This window comes from Chelonia mydas, chromosome 4 (genome assembly GCF_015237465.2).
Source record: "Chelonia mydas isolate rCheMyd1 chromosome 4, rCheMyd1.pri.v2, whole genome shotgun sequence".
NCBI classification, from domain to species: Eukaryota; Metazoa; Chordata; order Testudines; family Cheloniidae; genus Chelonia; species Chelonia mydas.
Window position 1 is genome coordinate 42,075,978 of NC_057852.1, and position 16,646 is coordinate 42,092,623.

Consider the following 16,646-nt stretch of genomic DNA (forward strand, 5'->3'; position numbering starts at 1 on the left):
TCCTTTTCTTTTTGTAAAAGAAACATTGCCTAATTTTAAGTAGTATCTAGTCCCTTAGAACTGTTTTATTCTTTACTGTAGGTTACTTAAAGGGTACAAGTCAAATGTTCCTCACAGTAAACTATTTAAATATTACACCGAACAAGATAGTGGAATACGTAAACTACTTAGAACAGTTAAGCAACACTTGAACATTTTGGACTAGAGCCTCCAATAGTGTAGATTGGTGTAGTTCAGTGGTCCTATCCCAATTTACATCAGCTGAGGATCTGGCCTGTTCAATAATCTATTCTCAAGATGAATCTAGTCATCTGGTTAGTTTTGTTTCTGTATAGTATCAATTCCATCTTCCTGCTAAGAGCCACAGATTGGTTACAATGGATACTTCAGCTTGCTTACAGCTGGGGGGTGGGGGTGTGTGTGAGGGAGGCACGTAAGATCAGTGAGTCACTGGCACCGGGGACTACCCTGCCTGCTGAAGTTCCTTCTAGCTTTTTCCGCCTTCCCAGTGGCTGGTGGCTCGGTCAGGTCTCCCTGCTGCAGGATGCTTCTGAGGAAAACTAGAAACTTTTATTAACAATGTTTTGCAATACAGTGTGGCTCAATGTGTCCATCTTATTCCCAGCTGTGTCCTAGGGCTTTGATGCAGGACTGTCTCTTACTATGTCTGTATAACATAATGAACCCCCTGGCTACTATTGTAATACAAATAATAAATGATCTTAAGATGACAGGCCGTGTGCACAAAACATTTCTTCTGTGCAAATTTTTGTGCGTGCAGTGTTTCGCTGTGTGTGCGGGGTTTAGGATTTGTGCGCGCGCGCGCAGCTTAGAGGGAACAGTGGTGCAGATTCATGCCTTTAATGCACAAAAGTCTAATGTCTTATATCCAACAATCTAGACTGAATGTAGATACTTCCTTACAAGTAAAGTGTAGAAAATATTGACTTTGAAATGTTAGTAAACATTTTACTTAAACAAATTACATAGAAATTCACATCGTATGAGTAGTTTACTGTGCTGAACTTTGAGACTAAATTCAATCATTAAAGTGTGAAACAAAGGGACTTCTGTCCTACTTTAAATGTGAATGTCCTCTCAACCTTAACTATGACTTCCCCAATACAACCACCATAAATGTTCCCGTTTTTTAGGAATTTGTGCTGATTCTGACTTACACATAGAAGCATATGTATACATAATAGGTATGCAAGATCCCTTTATAGGGTTATAGTGCAAGTCTGGTGATAACTATTTAATTTGTGTTGTGTTGTGCATTTTCCTTATTAGATTCTTGAGTCAGAAAATTAATTTTTCCACGTCTAATCTTCCTGTAATATGCTACTGTGACATTGCTCTCCATATGCTTTATGAAAATATGTTTATGAATGTGAATAAGGATTGGGCCAAGACTAGAAAGGAGTCTAGTCTGTGAAAGAAGCTTATTGGAACATCTTGGAGGGTGAGCTATTACCTGTAATCAGTTTCTTAATCAATTAGGCTTAGATTTGCGTGTTTTCACTTTATTTTGCTTGGTGACTTACTTTCTTCTGTTTGTTTTATTACTTGAAACTACTTAAATCCTACTTTTTATACTTAATAAAATCACTTTTGTTTGTTAATGAACCCAGAGTGATTGATACCTGGGGGTATTAATACCCGAAAATAGCAAACCAGTGGCTACTTTGTCTGTTCTCCGGCCACCACACTCAAAACTCACTTAAAATCACTACCAGTGTCTCAAAGCAATCGGCTCAACTATGCCACTGTGATGGGTTTGGTCACAGAGACCCCCTTGGGACAGTCACCTGATGTGCTGAAGTTACTTCTGAGTCTGTTTTTCATGCATAAAGCTTATACAGAGTAAACTCATAAATTGTCCACCCTCTGTAACACTGATAGAGAGACACGCACAGCTGTTTGCTTCCCCAGGTATTAATTACTTACTCTGGGTTCATTAATAAAGAAAAATGATTTTATTAAGTATAAAAAGTAGGATTTAAGTAGTTTCCAGTAATAACAGACAAGAAAGTAAGTTACCAAGCAAAACAAGCAAAAACACGCAAGTCTAAGCCTAATACATTAAGAAACTGATTACAGGTAATATCTCGCCCTCCGAGATGTTCCAATAAGCTTCTTTCACAGACTAGATGCCTTTCTTGTCTGGGCCTAGTCCTTTCCCCTGGTACAGACCTTGTTAGTTCCAGCAGACATCTTAGGTGGAAAACAGGGGCTCTCTCATGACTGGCAGCCACCTTTGTTCTGCTCCACCCCCTTTTTTAGCTTTGGCACAAAGCGGGAATCTTTTGTCTCTCTGGGTCCTCACCCATCCTTCTAAATGGAAAAGTATCAGATTTAAGATGGATTTCATCATCAGGTGACATGGTCACATGTCTCTGTAAGACCTCATACTTCATTACCGACGGGCTGGCTCACATGTACACAGGAAGGCTTGCAGGTAAATAAACCACCCACAACCAATTGTCCTAGTCAATGGGAGTCATCAAGATTCTAAACCACCATTAATGGCCCCTACTTTGCATAATTACAATAGGACCTCAGTTATACTTGATATTTCTAGCTTCAGATACAAGAATGATACATGCATACAAATAGGATTAATACACTCAGTAGATTATAAGCTTTGTAATGCTACCTTACAAGAGATCTTTTGCATAAAGCATACTTAGTCATTCATAAGCATATTTTCATAAAGCATATGTAGAGCAATGTCACAGCTACATCCAGGTCTTTGTCCAGCTTAATCTTCGTTAGATGTTGAAACAGCAATGGCTTTGAGAACTGACTTTATCTTTTTGTTCCTAGTCAAATTGCAACTTCAGGCAGAAGAAAGAGGAGTGGTGTCAATCAAAGGCGTATGTGCAAATCGTTTCCTTGCTATGAAGGAGGACGGCAGATTATTGGCATTGGTAAGCAACGCTAGGTTCTTTCTTCACTTCACCTTCTTTCATGTTTAGCAGCTGATGTTGGAGACATGAGTTACTCAAGTACCCAGTCACATTGAATTGTTTATGGCCAAATTGTGCCTGCAGCAACCAGCCTGAATAATGGGGCTCGGCACTGGAAAGAGGCATCCTTCCCCACTCCTCGGCAGCAGAGGCACACCATACTGGCTCTTGCCTGCAGAGGGCGTAAGGCCAAGAGAAAAGTTAGTGATTTTGTTTAAAGGGAATCAGTTGATTTTAAAAAAATCCCACTTATTTCCAAAAATGAAATTACTACCATTGTTACAGTAATCTTAAATGTAACTGAAAGCAATTAGATGGGTGAAAACTGTGGTTTGGGGTTTTTTTTTGTCCCCCCTCCCCACCTCTCCCCCCAAGTTTGCTTGAATTTGTATTTTTTGACAGTGGTCTTTCATAGTTCTGTCTTTATAATGAGTCAGTTTCTCTTGTTTTGTGAGAATTTATCCAGACTGGAAAACTAGGAGAGACATTTTTGAAAATGTGTGTAAAACTACAACAATTAGTAGGTAGAGTCAAAGAGCAGGTGGAGCACCTGAAACTACTTAACTTTTTAAAAAATTAACTGGTTTTCAAGCTCTCAGCGCGCCTATATACTGGGTAGTAGCAGCATTACTATAAACCTTATAAGTCAATACATTTGGCATAAATTATACTTTAACATCAACCTATAAAAGATGTTTTCAATTCTGTTTCGGGACCTACAGTGTTGGGACCATTTTCATTTTACTTACAACACACATAATGTCTATGGTCTGAGGTTTTATCAGATTTAAGTGTAAACTTTTGGTGTCTTTACCTATACATTTTTCATATAGATCCATTTAATCCAAACACCCAACATTAGTGACCAGCCATTATATCACCATAATATTTCCTTCCAGAAGTTCTCTACCAGCTTTTAAGTGACTCTCTAGTACTTTGGTTATTCTGGAACACAGAGGTGTAAATATTCCATGAAATTCTTCTTAGCTAAAGACTTATTGGATTAGTTCCTAACTTTCAGCTGAGCTCCAATTAGTGAAGAATACAAGAGGAGGGTTAAAACTATTTTCTGTTCTTCTAATCCTCAAGGCAGTTGAGACCCAGTTCAGCCTCCTTTCCTCCTGCCTCCCCATAATTTAGAGCAGCCTCAGGGAACCTCTAATTGATATAGGTTTGTAGCAATCCCAAGGGACTGTTGTACCAGCAGGATTCACTAGAGCACAGCACAGTCTGGTACACACCCTCTTCTGCCCCCAGCAGACTCTCCATACCAGGACAGATCCACAGTTGTCCTTTTTAAGTAATTTTTAATGGTCTCTTTACACCAGATGAGCAGCAGGAAGGGAGTAGTGTGTGGGCTGAATCTGGCCCTTGTTTTCCTAGAAAGTCTTCAGCAGTGCTGTCTGTAAGGTCATGCAAACAAAAGGGAGATGATGCAAGGGATTGTTTGTAAGGTGGTGTCTACATGGGGAGGTTTACCAGTATGACTGTACTGGTATAATTATACGGATATAATTAACTTCCTGTGTGGACATTCATATTCTGGAAAGCGTGTTCACAGGAGGAGGTATAGCAATGCTGTAAACTTATCTGTGTAGACAGGTCCTGAAAAAGACAAATATATTTCCTGGCCTCAGTCACATGACTTATTAGGGTTACAAAAGGCTGTGTTTTTATGACATAGCAGGAATTAATGTCTGTTACATTTTTTCCTTTAACAAAAAATCAAGTGTAAATACAAAACATCAACCAAGAAACAGCCACAAACTGCTAGAGCCAATCAATAAAATATGCAGAAACGTCAGAGGAGGAAAGTCAGGATACGAGACATCTGACGCTAGCTATAATCTGTGAACCTCAATGGCTTTCTGATCATACAACTATTTCTTATTCTCTGAACCATTCCTTTTGCAATGCAATTACATGGATCCCTGCCCTAGAGCCTGTGTTGGGGGTTGCTGGTGTTTTCTGTTGTCATTGATTAGGTGGGCATGTGTTTAATTTTGCCACTAACTTTCTGGATGCCCTCAAGAAATAGAGACCCAATATTGTCCTTGGTTTTGTTTTGATATCTTCTTTTCCTCCTAGAAGATGGACCTATGACACATAGCTTTGGTGTGTATGGTAAAGTTGTGTTTGTAGCCACTTTTTTTATTTAATCTTTTTTTCAACCATTTGCAGTGGAATTAACCATTGGCATTCTTTTCATAATTTTTCTTTTCTCCTGCTTTGGCTTACATTTGTGTGTGGTTTTTGTGGTTGGTGTTGCAGTTTTTTTTTTTTAACTTATGCTTATTGGATGTTGGCAATAAGGTGAACAAACTGTTTTGTCAAGTAACACTGTCATTAACCTGTGGTGTGCAACAGCTCAGTTGAAGAAAATGCAAGGAGTTGTCTTCGGAAAGATAATCTTTCCCAATTAATTCAAATAGATCTAAGCCATTCTTGCACCAAGAGCAATCAGAAATTTCATCATGTGACTTTGGTTCTTTTGCAAGAAACTAACTGCAAATTTCACATTTGGATACTTCATTGGCAACATTCTTGCCTTGCCAAAATAGGACCTCCTCAGCCCTGTCCTTAAACTTCTCAGTGCCTAGATAGGTTACACTTAGCATTTCCAATGTCATACTGCATGATTGTGTTACATGATGTTCTTTGCATAGAGTCCCATCATATTGCAATTGCATCTTGATAGTTCCAGTAAGATGTTATCCTTGGAGAAGTCTGCTTTTTCCTGTTGTCCACTCATCTAGAATTCTTTCTCAAATTCTGGCAAAGTTGGGTCATTTTGTGTTTCTCATCTGAGCCCGTGAAAGGTTGTTTTTTGTTTTTTTCTGGAAATGGATAATATTTAAATAGTTGTGTAATGCCTCATCCTGCAGCTCCTTACTTTTTCTGTTTATAGGAGCTCTTGAAAATAGTCCATTATAAGATTTTTTTTTTAAACCTAACCACTATTTCTCTTTTAATGAGTACTCTCAATTTCATGCTTTTTCTGACTCATAGGTGCAGTGTTTCCAATGATGTTTCTGTAATATGGCTTCTAAGAGTTTGTCACCTATGTATATTGCTACTGATTTCTGCCCATAAACATTTAAGAAATTGTTAAGAACTGAAAACAATTGCTTTGGAAGAGTGTACTGCTGGACTGTCATCTTGCAGAAGAACTGCTCCCAATCAACATGAATTTGCATAATCTGAAACGTTAGGTTGTTAATCTCAAATATTTCAGTATGGTTGCTTCTGGATACCTTTGTTTAATTCCTCAAAATGTCTTTTAAAAGTCTTAAATGGTGTTCTCTGTTTACCTTAAGCTGCATTCTGAATCAAACATTTTATTGTGACATTTTAAAGGAAATTTATCCCTAATTAACATTCCCTCAAATTTTGAAGGCTTCTTTGTTTTGCAGTCTTTCCGTTAGTACAGCTGCCCTTAACATTTCTTTGACCTGGTTAATCTCCTTGGTCATTTGGAATGTCTGATACGATTAATCTCATTCAGCCCAAACTGGTATTTGTTTCTGTTTAGGTTTTTATTCTTTGGCACATTACAGATAATTAGTGTCTCTCATTACATTGTTCACTTTCATCCAAAATCAACAGTTTATTGTCCCTTTAAGAGGGAGCAGGGCCAGTGGCTTTGTGATTTATCAGTGGCATCATAATTGGGCTTAAAAGTGGGAAGCTGGGCCCTAGGGGGAGAGACTGAGACAGTGGTAGGGTCAATCAGGAAAAGAGCAGGTAGAAACTGCCTCGGTCAGCCAAGAAAAGGGGCCAGTGAGAGATCCACAGATGAGAACCACCAAGAGACTGAGAGGTCCCAGAGGGGAAGCTGTAGGTGGCGTCTGGGAGAAGGCTGAAGGTAGGAGAGCAGCAAGATGGATTTCCTGGATGACTTCTTCGAGCCAGAGAACCAAGACTAGAGAGCTGAAGGCCAGAGAGCAGCAGAGGGAGTTGCCTGCTGACTTCTAAGCTGGAGAGCTGAGGCTAGGGGAGCAGTGGAGGGGCTTACCCACTGACATCTTCCAACTGGAGAGCTGGAGCCGGAGGGTGGGAAGAGGGCTCAGGGCCAGGGGGAGTGAGGGATTCTTCCCTGGTGAGGGTGAACTCCTGGCAGAAAGGCTGTGGGGGTGCCTGCTGGGATGAGCTGAGTTCCACTCCAGCTGGGTGGAATGGAGTGGCTGTCCTGGTAAGACAGGAGAGAACCAACAGAGCCCAGTGACGGTGGAAGATGCTGGAGTGTGGTAGACTGTATTTTGGCACTCATGGACTAGGATGTTCAAATAAACCAACCCCAAGAAGAGGCGTTATTGAGGCAAGAAAACTTGCACAGCGTAACTGGAGACTCTGAAGGAGGGAAACTGAGATGCCCTGTTCTGCCACTGGTGGGTGCTCCAGGCAAGGTCACTTTATGACAGTAATCCAGTATTATTTCTTCTCCATTCAGATCCTCCGAGGTCTGGGACTAGATACTTTGCTGCTGAGGCAATGCAAAAGGGAAATCACTTAAAGATCGATCTACCAGAAGGGGAACAGACGGCATAGAGTTTTGCACTTTCAGCCATGAGTTGGACCTGCCAAACCCTTTGACTTGCATTCAGACCTGAAAATACTCATGCATTTTGAAGTCTAGACAAGCCCTTCTCAATATCTGCCATGAGGCAGTGCTCTCATTTGATGACATAATTGAGATCTTTTTGACCCAAAGAAATCCATTACTTTGATCACTGTAATAAAACCATACTGTTATCCCTGTCAGTATGAGTCTATATTGAGTGATATTACTGAAAGTAAAACACCCAATTTTAGCATTTGGGCCAATTCAGCTTTTACTTTATTTTTCAGTGCTAATAAGACACTGGATTGTAAACAGATTTTGGAGCACACTGGAATCTATAAGAATTATTGCAATTACAATTATTGTATAAGTATTACATTATATCAGCCGTGGCCAACCTGTGGCTCCAGAGCCGCATGCATCTCAGAAGTTAATATGTGGCTCCTTGTATAGGCACCGACTCCGGGGCTGGAGCTACAGGTGTGGGGAGGGGTGGGGAGGGGGAGGTGCTGATTGGGGCTGCTGGTGGGTGGGAGGTGCTGAGAGCGGGGCGGGCTGCTGACATATTAATGTGGCTCTTTGGCAATGTACATTGGTAAATTCTGACTCCTTCTCAGGCTCAGGTTGGCCACCCCTGCATTATATTATATTTACGCCATTCCAGTCCATCCACCACTTCATCAAATTCTTTTAAGAGTATCTTTTGCATTCTGTAGACCAGACAGTTATACACTCATTTGACCATCAGCATATATAGATTTCTCTTCAACCCAAGTACATACTGAACTTTTCTTTTTCAGTATTTCATGCTATTTTGGTATCTGTCCTTACACAGACCTGCCAGCATCCTTTCACCGACTCTACAAAACAAGTGTTGATTTTTATTTTAACATCTGGTGATCTGTAATCATTTTGCATATCTGTTGTGATTTACATTGATAAGCTCCAGTATCTCTTTTGATACTCACTTTTGGTTTTATTTCCAGATATCGCACATCAATTAGTTATAGAACCTCTTTGTAAAATTTATTGACTCAACCAAAAACTCATTCTGAATTAACTTCATCCAGAGCTTTTACTTGCTCTGAGTAGATGTTCATAAGTGTATCTTGTCTTAGCATAAATGACAAAGAAATACAAAGTAGCTTCTTTTGCAAAATGGCTTATTGCATGTCTGACACTGCACCTCTTGGGCTGAACTCCTGAATTGTGCAGTGATGTATTTTTCTTTATAGCTTGGTATGAAGTTTTAAGTAGATGAACTTCTGATTTCTGTAATTGTTAACAGATTAATTTGGGAAACACCGTTTTCACTAGCTCTGTCCCTTCCTGCAGTGATCAGTAATCAGAAGAGCTGGTTCAAAAAATTTTGATGGAACGTTTTCCCATAAGAAAATGCTGTTTTGAAAAAATCAAGTTAATCAAAATTTGATCAGCAATTATCAAAATGGTGCATTATAATAAGGTTAAAATACTTCATTTCAACTTTGGTATTGTAATATCAAAATAATAGCCTAAACTAAACATTCAATTTCATAAAAAAATTAACATTTTGGAATATTTTCTTTCAGTCATTTGAGATTTTTACTTTTCCTCCTGATTTGATGAAAGATGAAACTTCAAAATCTCAATTTACTATGGGATGAGAATTCTATTTTTTGACCTGCTCTTATCAGTTTTACTTCAAATAATTTGTCTAATTAGGCCATCTGTTAACTGGGCATAATCATGTGACTTAGCTTTGTCATGTAGGTCTGAAACATAATGGTCAATGGTCTCACCTGGCTGTTGTCTTGGAAAGAAAACCCTTATAACCTAGTGACATTCTTGCATTGATCAGAATATCCTTCAAATTTCTGAATGACTGGCTTGCAGTTTGCACCCCCTTTCAGTATATTCTAGTGGAAATGTTAAGATCTCCAGTGTCTCTGAGCATGCTTCCGGTAGCAATGCTCAGGAGTTCAACCTCTCGGGTTTCTTTCCAATCATGCTTGTCTTCAGGAAACTTGGAAGTGCTGCACTGCTGTCTCGATCTATCTGACGGATTCGCTCTTCCATTTCCCAAGACATATTTACTTTGTCAAACAATAAGTGTTTTCTTCTAACACCTAGTAATAGGGCTGTGACCCAAAGAGTGCTGGTAAGAGACTAATCTTATATTTCCTGGCCCCAGTCACATAATGGCATTTGTTTTTTGTAACCATGACCTGTTATCACATGAGTAGGTCAGTATCCCCTGACTCCAATAGCTACTGTCGCAGGTTAACCTTCCACTTTTAACCAGTTTATAGTCTAACAGACATCACATTGAACTTTAGTTTTTAATGCAACTTTTAATTCTTAATATGAATGGTCTAGGATTTCAAATTAGTTCAGACTGAATTTGTTATCTTTAAGGTGGGTGTAGTTTTCTCTAAGTGAATCAATCAGTGGTGGCAGGCAATGCAGTCTACAGTGGAAGAATTTTTGACAGGATGTTACTCTTACCTTCAGTCAGTTCTGTATTCAGTGAATCATGACTATTTCAGTAGAAGCTATGGTTTGGCTACTGTGTGGGGTGCTGCAAAACAGACTGTTGAACCAGTTTAACTACAGCCAATACTGTTAATGTTGCCACTTTCCATGTTTTTATTTAGTGGTTTAGACTTCTTCTGGCTTGAGAACTCAGTTTGGTAGTAGACAAAACATTTACTCACAGATGGCCAGATTCTACAATCCTTATTCAGGCTGAGTGGCAGTCACTCACACGAGTAGTTCGATCAGCTTCAGTGGAATTACTCATGTGAATGAGTGCCACTTAACATTAGGGTTGTAGAATATTCCCCAGAATTATTTTCACTGTTTGCTCTTTTATAGAGGGACTGTATAGCTTAAGTATTAGAAATGGACAGTGGAGTCTTTCACCTCTAGATCACCATGTTGAATCTAGCCCTGATCAATATAATAAAGACACTGTCATCTAATGGTTGTACAGTGGCCTGTGAAGTGAGTCAGTGGTCAGAATCCCATTCCTATTGGACAGGTGTCCACATCCTACATGCCACTCAGAAGGAAGGATGAAGAGTGAATTGATAATATTGAGTGCATCACCCTCTCTTCCCTTGAGGCGGTCCCTCCAAGTCAGAGTAGAACTACATTTGCAGGACAGTATACAAAAGATAGCAGCAGTGCAAGCTTTTTTGTGGATAAACAGAGAACTTGAGTTTCCGAAGCTGTCCATCTGGCACCCTTCACAAATAAGAGCTAGTCTATCTAATTATTTAGTTCATGGTGGGCTAGAGTGCTGCAAATCTACACCACAGCTTGATGTGCAGTAGTGACTATATAAATTCTCTTAAATTTTTTTGTCTTTCTAAAATTCTTTTTGGCTTGAAAGTCTTCTTCGGGTGTTTTGTTTGTGTGTGTCGTCCCCGTCCCCCCGTCCCTCCCCCGCAGGTTTTTACCTGAGAAGTATCAGGAATGGTAAATCTGGCTTTGCTGGGGAACTCACTGGAGGTCTCAGGTGTGGATTGTGAGCTTTTATGTGCAGGAATAGGGGTTGTTGATTTTTAACAGATCTCTTTTTCTCCTAAGCATTTCTTAGGCCAGGAATCAGCAACCTTTGGCACGTGGCATGCCAGGGTAAGCCCCCTGGCGGTCCGGTCTGGTATGTTTATCTGCTAAGTTTGCAGGTTCGGCCGATCAGAGCTCCCACTGGCTGTGGTTCGCTGTTCCAAGCCAATGGAGGCTGCGGGAAGTGGCGGAATCCCACGGCGCTTCCCGCAGCCCCCATTGGCCTGGGGCGGTGAACCGCAGCCAGTGGGAGCTGTGATCGGCTGAACCTGCAGACGCGGCAGGTAAACAAAGTGGCCAGGCCCGCCAGGGGGCTTACCCTGGTGTGCCACGTGCCAAAGGTTGCTGATCCCTGTCTTAGGCCTTATAGTTAAACTGGATGTTAACAAAAGTTTTAAGCAGTCTGAGTGAAAAGCACTTCCTCTTGCAATTAATGAAGTTTCACCTCCATAATCTCTCATGTTATAATCTTATCAGTTTGCTAGTCATATATAGTTTTTACAGGATAGACAAGACCAGAATTCCTAACATTAAAAACTTAGAAGTCTGAAAGAAAAAAAAAATCAGACCACCTTGTTACATCATAAAGAAGAAAAAGCACAAACCCATTTTTCCTCTTCATAGGTGACATTTACATTTATAATATGACAAACACTGGTATTTCCTATAAATTGGAAGGTTTATAATGTTGCTAACTTCCATTAACATTGTTAACTCCCACTCAGGGATGAAACAGGTGAGACTCCAGATTGCTGTTCTAACCACAGTATCTTTCGAGTTCCCATCATGTTGCATCTTAAGTGACCTCTATTTCAGACAGAATGTTAAACCAGTCAGCCTATTTGTAAGGCTGGCAACCACGTCATCTGACTGTACTCTTATCTAATTTCCAAACTTAGTGTTGTCTGGTCATTACTTTGATTGGAGACCACCAGTTGGAATTGCAGGATATGAAATTGATATTTCAAGAGAAGTTCTGCAACCAGTGCTTCAATATGGTATGAGTGGAAATGGTGCTCGTGGAGGTGTCTGCTTTTTGGATAAGATGCAAAACCAAGATCCTGACCACCTGTGATCACTTAGGTTGTGTCTACACTGCAATTAGACACCCACGTCTGGCTCGTGCCAGCTGACTCTGGCAAAGGGGCTATTTAATTGTGGTGTAGTCATGCAGGCTTAGGCTGGGAGCCTGGGCTCTGGGACCCTCACAGGGCCCTAGAGCCCGGCTCCGGCCCTAGAGTCCGAATGTCTACACCACAATTAAACAGCCTCTGAGTGCAATCCCTGTGAGCCTGAATCAGCTGGTATAGTGATTCCTTTGTACTTTCTTGCAAAAGCCTTAGCTGAACATCCAATTTGGCAGTTATATTGAATCTACATAAATTCTGCTTCTGAACTGAATTCAGTGCTTTTTATCCTCCTTTCCTTGTGCAATTTTACTGTGTCTTATTAAAGCTACAGAGTTGGCTGCACATCATTGGTGGTTGAGATGATTAACGCATATATTTGCGCATAACTGAAGTGCTTTGAGATCTTCTGTGGTGAAAGATGCTCGATGTTAGATTATAATTTTGTCATCTTTTCTTTTGGAGATAGAACACAAAATGTGAGACAAGTATTGGTTTGACTATTTAAATTTTTTAAAATGTTAGTGATTTAGAGGTACATGAGAAGTCAGCACATGGATTCTGTTCAAAGATCTTCACAAATCAAGAGTAGTATATAGAAATGGCTGCAAGTATCTATAGTCTACTGCCAAAACCTCTATTTGGAGACTGAAGTTTGGTTAGGTCTTTAATACACAGCAGACTCCTTATTCCACACTGTAGTTGTGCATTTAGTTGCTCATAGCAACAGAAACCTGACACAAGTGTTAGGATTCAAGATTTTCCCATGTATGTTTGCATACACACTGTTTTGAAACCTGGTTATGAAGCTTAGTTGTTTTCAGGTTTAGGTTTAGTTGTAGTGAAATACTTAATTTTTCAATTAATGGTCATAAAGCAATACAGCAGTTCTGTTGGTAACTAACTTGGCAGATGGGCTGTCCATTTAGGGTGTATTTTGGTTTATCTGTTTTGATTCCCTTCCAAGATTTTAGACCCTTTCCTTCTAATGATTAGCTTATTCTGTCATTTGAAAAAACTTTTCTTCATAGAATAAATGTATGTGACTGAATGTGATATGGCTGAGATATGAAAAGGAGGTAGCTCTTTCTCTAAATCAACGCTCTGTTCTATTTTAGTTCTTCCCTTTTGAGCGCTCCTCCCGCCCCTTTTTAAGGAGACAATTCTGCAACCAAATGAACCCCAGCACAATGGCTCTCTGCCTTTGTACAGAGGTCAGTGCTAAAAGGTTTACTGTGAGGCAAGTGTGGCTGCAGTGCAGCTAAATATAGGAGGAGAGATTAGTGTTTCCCAGTAAAATATTTGAGTTTTTTCATGTTTTTCCCCCGCCTCCCTTTGTTGAAGTGGAGAAATACAGTGGTGTTTTTCCTCTCTGGTGAGATCGAGAGGGAGATTAACTCTACCAGTTCTCTCCTTATTACTAACAGCCATTAAAACCTACCTAGTGCAGCAGTGGCTAATTTTAAAGATCCCAGTGAAACAATTCCAAACATGCATAATCTAAGAGTTAAATACTGATGCCTTTACTCATGTACTCAACTAGATCCTTTGACATCAGTGGGATTATTTGTAGAATAAGGTACTATTCAACACAAGTGATGGTGTCAGACTCTGGTCGTGAGGGGGCAGGGGCTCTGGTATGTGTAAAGCTGTGCAGCAGAAGATGGATGGGACTGAATTGGCTGGTAAGAGGAGTTCACTGATTTTTCTCTTCTGGAGTTTGAAGAAGATGAGAGCAATTAATAATTCCAGATGCTCGATAAATATGGAATTGGGGAAATATTTGGCATCAGAACATCACTACAAATCACTCTTTGTACTGCAGGGATGGCGTGCATCTTGGTGACACAGGAAACGTGAGTCATGGAATCTTTAGCTGCATTTGTTAAACTCTGTCAAGTGAAAGATAAAAACTTACTGGCTCTAAAAAGAGCTTGTAGGGTTTTTTTTTGAGGCAATCAAGAATGTAATCTCCCTCAACAATAAGCCACTAACTCTTAAGGCTCTTGTAAAGAAAAACACACTTCAGGGTGCACTTTGCTTCAATTTGGTGAGCATGATGTACAGGTTTAGGAGGGAGTAAAAGACCCAACTATTTCTGCTGTGCTGTTTACAGTGAAATTAGTTGATTTGTACATATAATAGAATCTCAATTATGAACACCAGAGTTATGAACTCACCAGTCAACCACACGCCTCATTTGGAACCGGAAGTATGCAATCAGGCAGCGGCAGAGACCAAAAAAAGCAAATATAGTATAGTACTGTGTAAACATAAACTACTAAAAAAACAAAGGGAAAGATTAAAAAAATATTTGACAAGGTAAGGGAACTTTCTGTACTCTTTCATTTAATTTAAGATGGTTAAAAGCCGCATTTTTCTTCTGCATAGTAAAGATTCAAAGCTGTATTAAGCCAATGTTCAGTTGTATACTTTTGGAAGAACAACCATAATGTTTTGTTCAGAGTTACGAACAACCTCCATTCCCAAAGTGTTCATAACTGAGGTTGTACTGTACATTGTTGTTTCCCTTCCCCAGTGTTGGCTTGTCTGTCTCTTTAGAATATGAGCTCCTTGGAGAGGGTACTATCCCTGGGTGCTTGGAATGCGCCTAGCACATAATGGGCAGTACCCATAGATAAATATCACCACTTTCAGAAGCTCTGTGCGAGGGAGGTGATGGAGATAGAATGGGGAAATGGGTTCCTGGGAACAGGCTGCGGAGACAGGGGATTCCATGGGACTTAATGGAAGGAAGGACAAAGTGGGTGAGTCTTTTGGCCCCCCCCAAGCTCATTCATTTAATTGAAACAAGTCAATGTAAAGATATTAACGTGTATATACTTCAGCATCCTAGTATTTCAGTAATGGTTGGCAAATATGAGCACTCGTATCTGATTCTCAGTTCCTGTGCTTGAGGCAGGAATGAAGAAGTAGGGGGAGGAAGGTGGTTAAACCTACAGCTGCCTTATCTTTGGATCTGTGAGGCTTGAAGGGGGACTAATGCATGTAGCTCTATTTCTTCACTGTGGGCCTGATTCCATAAAGGACTAAAACATGTGAGTAATTCCATTGCTACTCAGGAAAGCACATAAGAATGCTCATCTTTAAAGTCAATTGGACTATTTATATACTTTAAAATGTAAGCATAGATGTTGCTGAATCAGGACCCATATTCAGATCCAGGAACCCACTGCAGGTCTAGGAAAGGTGGGTAGCATGCCACAAAGGTGTTACTACCATGACCACATGTGGCCCTTTGTCCACAGCTGTGCAAATAATTGGGCCTTCTATTCCAAAAACAACTGTTCTATGTTATGATTTAATATTTTTTGTTGGCCACTGAGAACATTCACAACACTACTCTTGGGGGAATTCTACACCAACAAATTAAAAGTTCATTGCACTATATTTTAAAATTCTGCATATTTTATTTGTCAAAATAACAAAATATAATCATGCCATTTTCAATTATTTTGGTAATTTATTTCAAATACCTGTCAGCAAGTATGTCTGTAACAGTACAGACAAAAATTCAGGAAATGTTTTTTAACATAAATTACTTACTAGGCATATTAATACAGAACTCTGAGCAATCATTCATTTAAACTACAATACAGAAACTTATTTCCCGCACCCCTCAGAAGCAGCCCAAAGGGTTGGGGGAGGCAGGGGTAATCGAGGAGCTGAGGGAGAGGGAAGCAATTGCTGTAAAGGAGCCTGGGAGTTAGGAGGGATGTTGTGTGTGGATGGGAGAAGTATGGAACAGGTTTTTTTGGTGGGAGGGATTGTTAGGAAGCTGGGGAGCCTCGCCCATGCAGACCCCACCTTTGCCCCTGTTCCTGCACCCCTACTCCCATTCATCCCCTGGCTCTATCACCTCTCTAACTCTTGGCCCCCACCTATCCCCTCCACTAGCTCTTCTGAACCCCAGTCTGCAAGATCTTCCCCCCCCGCAGCCCTGTGTTCCCTGCTCTTTTCCCCTATTCCCCCTCCCCCTGTGCCGCCTCTGGACCTGCAGGCAAGGCGTTGTGAGGAAGGCAGCCTCTCTCCTTTCCTCTCTGTGGGTAGTTGCTCCGGCTTGTGAGCCAACTGCCCTCTTCTGGTCCCACATCCACCCTCAGTGGGTGAAAAGTGTAATTGCAGCATGATCCCTATCATGGCTTCCCTTTGCCTCCTAATTCTGTGCTTGCACAGTGGCGCAGAATTCCCCCAGGAGTAGACAAAGTTCCTGCTCCAGAGATCTTACAATCTAAAAAGTATTTTTGCTTTTTATAGTCAAAATTGTATTAAATTATTCCTTTTGAAGTGAGATGCATTATTCTGACAACAAAATCGTTAGCCCTTGCAGAAAAATCTATAACAAATGTATTGGTTGCATTGTTCTACATCAGTAAAAATGGGTAAAGTGTGTTTGTGTGTGTGTTTGTTTGGGAG

At 40.4% G+C, this 16,646-nt stretch overlaps 1 protein-coding gene across 1 annotated transcript in view; it reads left to right on the forward strand.

Annotated features, from left to right (window-relative positions):
* The window catches only part of FGF2 (fibroblast growth factor 2), a 65,608-nt gene that overhangs the window by 41,019 nt on the left and 7,943 nt on the right, over positions 1–16,646 (forward strand). The window contains exon 2 of the mRNA XM_007056834.4: positions 2,827–2,930. Within this exon, the coding sequence (XP_007056896.4) occupies positions 2,827–2,930 (104 nt within the window). The remainder of the gene's footprint in view (positions 1–2,826; positions 2,931–16,646) is intronic.